Source organism: Limulus polyphemus, unplaced genomic scaffold (genome assembly GCF_000517525.1).
Source record: "Limulus polyphemus unplaced genomic scaffold, Limulus_polyphemus-2.1.2 Scaffold4865, whole genome shotgun sequence".
NCBI lineage: Eukaryota > Metazoa > Arthropoda > Merostomata > Xiphosura > Limulidae > Limulus > Limulus polyphemus.
Window position 1 is genome coordinate 63,067 of NW_013670475.1, and position 7,488 is coordinate 70,554.

At 30.0% G+C, this 7,488-nt stretch overlaps 1 protein-coding gene across 1 annotated transcript in view; it reads right to left on the minus strand.

The window, feature by feature from the left end:
• The window catches only part of LOC106471796 (huntingtin-interacting protein 1-like), a 61,469-nt gene that overhangs the window by 50,241 nt on the left and 3,740 nt on the right, over nucleotides 1-7,488 (minus strand). Inside the window, exons 3-5 of the mRNA XM_022400409.1 lie at nucleotides 4,197-4,277; nucleotides 2,671-2,747; nucleotides 373-374 (exon numbers count right to left, since the gene is read on the minus strand). Coding sequence (XP_022256117.1) covers nucleotides 373-374; nucleotides 2,671-2,747; nucleotides 4,197-4,277 — 160 coding nt within the window. The remainder of the gene's footprint in view (nucleotides 1-372; nucleotides 375-2,670; nucleotides 2,748-4,196; nucleotides 4,278-7,488) is intronic.

The window sequence follows — 7,488 nt, forward strand, 5'->3', positions numbered from 1 at the left end:
GCCACATGTCTGCAGTATCATTTACATGCTTTGTTGCAAATTCCATATGAGATTAATATGATTCTTTTTCAGTAGTGGCTTCTTTCTTGCCACTTGTCCATACAGGCCAGCTTTCTATAGGGACCAGGATATTGTCGATGTATGAACACTGACTCCCATCTCAGACATGGTCACTGTTGGCTTCACAGTGGCATCTCTATAACCAGTTTTTTGCCTGCCTATCTGCTTAGTTTGAAAGGGCAGCCTGATCTGAGTAGTGACTGAGTGGTACGAATCACATTCCACTTCTTAATTATGGACTTCACCATACTCAGAGATGATAAGTGACTTTGAAATTTTCTTTTAACTTTCTCCTTATCTGTGCTTCTCTACCACTTTATCCCTAACTTGTTTGGAAATCTCCTTGGTCTTCAGAGTAGGTTTGTGGTATCACTATGTGAATTGTGGCTTGAACAGATGCATTTACTTTGAAGTTAAGTTGCACTTATTTTGTGACGTTTCAAACTATTTTATTGCATCTAAGCTGATTTAGGGTTACTGTAGCAAAAGGGTTGAATACTTATGCAATTGAGAATATTCTAATTTTCTTTGAAAATCTAACTTACTTACATAATATCAGCATTTTTTTAACTTTCTCAGTTTGGAGTAGATTGTGTAGATTCTAAATATAAAGTCCCATTTAAAAGTTTCATGATTGTGAACTCAAATGGCAACAAAATGTGGAAACTTTGTAGAAGGGATGAATACTTTTGCAAAGCACTGTAGTAGAGTTTCTATTAGCAGTGGCTGAAGTTATGAATTATTGTCATTTATACTATTAACAGATGCAGTTTAAGATATTCCAATGATATTAAGATTTTTCTTTAGTTCTAAAAATAATGAAATCTGGGATATTATCCACACATAATGGATTAATTTTAAACAAAAAATACCAGTTGGCAGGCAAAACAATGTATATTTTTATATGCTTACTCTGTGTTAGATATTAGTTTCTCGCTTCAATTTAGCTTTATGTATTTTAAACTTTCAAAGTTAATATAGGATTTTCAAACACCAAGAAAAAAAAAATTGCAAAAACAAAAGTTTTTGATTGTTTGTTTGTCCCACATGTTTAACTCATAATAAATTCCAGTGTGACATTTTAAATCTTATGGTGTTGTTGGACATAGCTGAATGATGCAAATTTAGAAATCCTAATGATAATTTTCATTATAAGCATTTTATTAGGAATTACGATTTATTTCACAATTTGTTTTCCCAGCTGCTTCAACTTCTATATCAAGATCTTACGCTCAGTGAAGGTAGAAGGAATGCACCACAACTTCCAGGTAACCTTACTTAATGCAATTCTCTTACTGCTGATTATGCCAAATTGTGCTGTATCATTTACACAAGGTACTTCTCAATCCTCTCACTATGGGTAGGTTAAAGAATGAATGTCACAACCTTTTACAGAGTTTTATTCAAAATCTTTGAACCCGGGCTTGATCCCTGGGACAGACCTCGTAACCATTTTGTGCTTGTTATAGTTTTCATGCTATAAGTTTTAAATTAGTAAGCAAATGTTAACAAAATTTGGCAGCTTGTCAGTAAACGTTACAATGCTTTCATACACAAAATATCTCATTTGTTTTATTGAGTCATAAGATTTGTAAAGCAATGTTTCTCTCATGCCTTTTTTTTCTTTTTAACATTAAAAATACTTTTATGCATCAGAAAATTTTGAAATTTCACATGCAAAATTTTTATAATGTCTGAATAGTTATCAAACATTTCTTAAGAAAAAACTTTATATTTTATCCGTTATTTTCAGTAATTAATCTCTGTACGGGTTCAGTAAATTTGATCGATTTTTGCAACCACCATAAAAAAATTAGGAAATAAACAAAAATTATGCCTCTTTCATTCTAGAATGACCACATATTATAACACAAAAACATAAATGTTTAAACTAAATAGCTTTAATTTCATAACATTATACATTTATATATATTTATTATTTGAGTAAAGATGTTCATTAATTATCAGGATGACTAGCCACACATGAACCTACATTTATTCCAACTGAGTGGAGATGTTCAGCCAATAACTTGTTTTTTTTAGAATGACTAGACTAACATGTTCCAACCACAACTCAGTTTCCATTCAATTTTAATAGAATGATATGCTAAACCTCAATATATTTCCTTTCCAGTTAAATAACACGACTAGGATAACATGTTTCAACCACAACTTTCTACTTAAAGAGAATGACCAACTAACATTTCAATCAGCACTTAATTTTTTCTAGTTAAACACAATGACCAGCATAACTTTTTCAACCAGCACTTAGTAACTTTTCAGCTGAGCAGAAAAGTCAAACACTTTATAAGAATAATATGACTTTTTCAACCAGCTAATACTTTTTATTTGGACATACAAAAATACTCATGTTGGCAGACTGGTACATAAATTAAAGTTGAATTTAGTGTTATTACAATTATTTAAAAGAATACTCAGTTATAGCTTTTTTCACAATTGTTGTATTTCTTTGTCTAAAAACATGAAGAAATACCACATTGAGTTTTATCTTCTCAACTGCAAACACCATGAATATGTAGAAGATGAAAAACAATAAATTTATCATATTCCACAAACACAACTATTCTAGTTAAAAACACCGATACTCACTAAACATTAATATCTCTTTCACCGATATCTTCTAACTGTTCATCTGTTACATTTAGGTTGCCAGGGAATCTGGGATTCTGCATAAATAAATAGTTCAGTTCATCAAAATAAACACGATTATGTAACTTAAAAGTTGACGTTTCTACAAAAAAGTAACAAGATCTTTGTCATTTAGTTTTACACTTTTAAACATTTCAAATTTGTTGAAACTCAAACAATCAGAATACAATTTCACAAGTTTTTTAAAATAATGTGCAAGTTGGAAATAAAACAAGAACTACACCACCTAACAAAACATTTATTCAAATGAAAAATAATTATATAAAAATAACTGAAAAAAAAATACTGTCAAATCAAAGGTTTCTTATATTTTAAGTATACAAACACAATGATGCAAAACCTCAATTATCTTGCCAAGATTTCTTCAACTTTAAAAATAAACAAGACTATTTTTTTTAATACAGGATCTTTCCCTCAACTAGAAGTGAAGTAGGTTTTTGGTTAGCGGGGCAAGGAAAAAGAAACTCCTGTAAGTGTTTCTTGGAGGTGTTGCGTACACTATTGGAAAGCCTAGATACTGTAGTATTCAAATAGGCAATCCATATGATGATAATATATTTCAATCAGGAATAACAAACAGTCAAAGAAACACAAGGTTTTGGAGTGGCAGTATCACTTTACCAGTAATGGTGACACACATAAATTGATTATCTCTTTTTCATTGTCGGTTTAAGGTTGCAGACTTTGTTCTTGATCTTCTGATCTGGTAGAAGGCTACTATTACTATTACTAATGTCCTTGTCTATATCAAACCTATTTTTTGAGTGCTGTCACAGCATCTTTAGGCTTGACAGATGGACTTGCCTCAACAAGGGCTGTCAAAAAGTCTGCTGTGATTGCATCCACAGCGGCTACACAGGTTGCAAGTTCAACCTTGTACAAGCAGGTAATTGAGGGAATAATGGTGATTGATGATGATATGCTGAAGAGTAGTATATAGCAAAGTTCCAGTCATGGTCCATGGGGCTTGGAGCTATGTGCTAAAGATCTATTGGGCTCTGGTCTGAAAAACAGATGCAACGACAGAAGAAGAGGGCTCATGTTGCAGAGCCGTTGGTTACACAAGAAGAACTATCATTAATTACAATCTTCTGATGATGATGTGGCCAGTCACAACTCATTAACTTTTTGTCCAATTTGGAAAATAAATTGTAATCTTCATATCTCGTATGACACATCATGTGCAAATTTCACCTCAATCAGATAAATCCCAGACATTTTACACCTAATCCTTGTCACTGAGGTGCCTCTGGTTGAGGGAGAGATCCTATGTTAATCTTTCAAACATATTGCAATTTAATTAAGATTAACAAAAGTTACTACAACATGCTGACTGTGGTAAAGTTCCTCGCTCTGGAGATTTTTATTATATACTATCATTCAAAACACTATGCATATAAAGGGATACATACTTTTTAATCCATTCAAATAAACCATCAATTAAAGAAACTACAAATTACATTTACCCTTTTATGAAAGTCTAACTTCGCAACAAGAAGATTACAGTAGTTTCGAATTAACTTTCCATAATTTTCCTGTAAGTGCCCCTAGAAATAAAACATCACAATAACCAGACATTAATCACATGTTGAAATTCTTAAGGTTATAATTCACTCATGAAGAAATCACTGTTTCAGAGAACATGATTAATTAACTATTTCATGTGAAAACAAAACATTCAACAACAACAACAAATTTTTTTCTGAGAAAATGACTAAGCATAACCATGACCGTCTCCATTCTCTTATTGAATATTAAATATATATTTTAGTACTATATATTACACTCAATTTCTTAATTTAAAAGTAAATATTAAAAAACACAGATAAACATCGATTTTTGTGTGTCATGTGGTATGTTGAATGCAGCACTGGTTCAAATTAGAAGTTTGTGATGTCAAAATACTAAGTCTATAGTTTCATATGAATTAGGAACTATCGATATTGACAAGCTAGAATATAAAATAAGAGCCTCTTATCTTTTCAATTTGTTAAGATATTGCTCATATAATAAATCAAACACAGTGGCACCCCACTCACCTCTCTATATTTTTGGAAACGCTCCCTTGTATACACTTACTTCTATATATGACATGAATAACCAATCAGAAGCTCAGAATGTCCCCCTAGTGGCTTTCTCAGCCTTATCATTGTGTTTGGATGCCATCTCTTTCTTTTGAACCACGATTTTCAAGAAATGGAAGGTTGTGTCTTTAGTCTGCTCAAAATTTCATATTTTTTTAGACTAAAATAGAGTTTAATTACTAAGCTTGATAAATTATAATGGAATTCTATGGTACTGATATAGTAATTTATGATTTTTTGGTTATTCAACTGTATATTTATAAAACCTAAAAAAAAAATGTTTCGTTTCATATCCTCCATGTGTGAAATTTTAAAAGGTTTAGTAACCTAGTCAACCAACAACCAAGTACAAAGGTTGTAACTGGAAGAGATAACTGTTTGCTTTACTTCTTTATTTACTGTCCTATATTTTAAGAAAAAGAAGTTTAAGAAATTATTTCTAAGTAGCAATAATCTATATACATATATAATGTATATTAATTGAAATGTGACTGTATTTAACAAAATACTAGTATACTAAAACACAGCCAAGACAGGTCACTTTGTGAAGACTAAAGGTCAGTTTTATATTTTTGGATATGGTAACATGAGTGCGCGTGTGCTGCGTCATTGTAACTTCTGTATTGTTAGCCAGGCATGGCTGAAAGGTCAATATAATAAAAATCAGAATAAATGTAGGTTCATGTGTGGCTAGTCATCCTGATAATTAATGAACATCTTTACTCAATCATTCAGAATAAATGTGGGTTCATGTGTGGCTAGTCATCCTGATAATTAATGAACATCTTTACTCAATCATCAGAATAAATGTAGGTTCATGTGTGGATAGTCGTCCTGATAATTAAGGAAAAGTAAATTTGGTGCGTCAAAACACTTTAAAAATTGTTGATCATAAGATTATTATATTGAGAGTAAAATATTGTTAAGTAAACCACTGTTAAAATCGAGACTAAAACATTTTTAATAGTTAGAATGTTATATTCTGTGACTGTTAAAGTTATCTGGATCCTCCTATATACTTTTCTTGTTTCAGTTTTCAGTTGACTTGCGAGATGTTTGACTACATGGATGAGATTCTGACTCTTCAAGCTGCTGGTTTGTTGTGATCTTTCTTTCTGATCTCCTTAAATATTGGGGATATTTTAATCATTGGTAAAGTTAGAATGTATCAATCATAAAATTGTAGGTTTAATTAATACAAATTTAGCGACCATTTTTTATATAGCATTCTTAATTTAAGGTACAGAAATTTTAAACAATTCTTATGTCAAAACATAGTGGTTAGTAACCATTCAAATGATACATTTTTAAGTATTTTTATTTATACCTATTTCAATTAGCAACTGTTGAATTACACATTTGATTATCAGAGGTTAAAATTGAATATTTTAGTGAGTAATGTTTGTAGTTGCACCTTTGGATTAGCAGCTTTTGAATTGTATATTTGATTAGCAAAGGTTAAAATCATATGATATATATAACATATTATATTAAAATAGCTGAAATTATACATTTTATTTGACACTACTGTTACCATGATGCCAAGGAGATTTATATGGTCATCGTGGAGACATTTTTTTATCCAACTTTTATTTTTCTTTATCCTGAAGCCTTTACAACGAGTAAGTGAATTATAATGAAATATTGTGAAACTTTTTTAAAAATGAAATGATACACTTATTTCATGAGACAACTTTAATGCCTACAAGTTGATTTTCAAAGGAATAATAGTGTTTGAAATTAGACATTTAGTTAACAGTGGCTGAAGGTACACATTTTGTTAATAGTGGTTAAAGTTGGAGATTTTGGTTGGTAACAGATGATGTTTATTGAAAAAACAAAGCTAACATAGGAAGAAGTGCAACTGGGATTAGTTTTGAACATTTTAAGCTCTCCTTATTCTATGTTCATCTAATAAGTAATTGAGATTTAATTAGCAACTGATAAGTGTTGGTAAGTTTAAAACTTGACTCCTCTCTATTAAATGGTATATATGATATCATTTATTTAAAGTAAGAAAATTACTTTTTGATTAATTACATAAGAAAAAGACATAATTTAATATGAAACTTTTAACACACAAGATCTAAAGTGTGAACAGTTACTGTAAAAATGTTTAGAAAAATAAATAGGTTTAATAATAAAACCGAGCAAAAGAAATTTATCATTTGGCTTTCTTTTGTTCAATAATGAGCAAATTTTATTAAAACTCTGCCACAATTATTGAGATCTTAAATAGATTTCTGTGTGTATTTCTTTTTACTCCTGATTTAATTCTCATTCTGGTGTTTTAAATTTAACATTCTATACTATACTAAGTATTATATAAGAAAAAAAAAAATGAAAACTCAGTGGTGGCTGTAAAACACACCACAAGATAACAATGGTTTGGTAAACAATACATTTTAATTATTAGAAGTTATTTTCTTAAGTAAGCTTAAAATGTTTGTAATATTCAAGTACTAAATTACGTTTTTCTTTTTGTATGAATTAAATTGTGAATTATTTAAAAAAATTAAACTCCTAAATGCAGTTTAGTTTCCAGATGAATGAAGCATATAAATGTTTTATAAAAGGTTTATTTTCTAGATGAATCAAGAATATAGATATTTTATAAAATTAAATCTATAAATAAGCATATAAAAACCAAGCATATAAATATTTTATAAAAGGT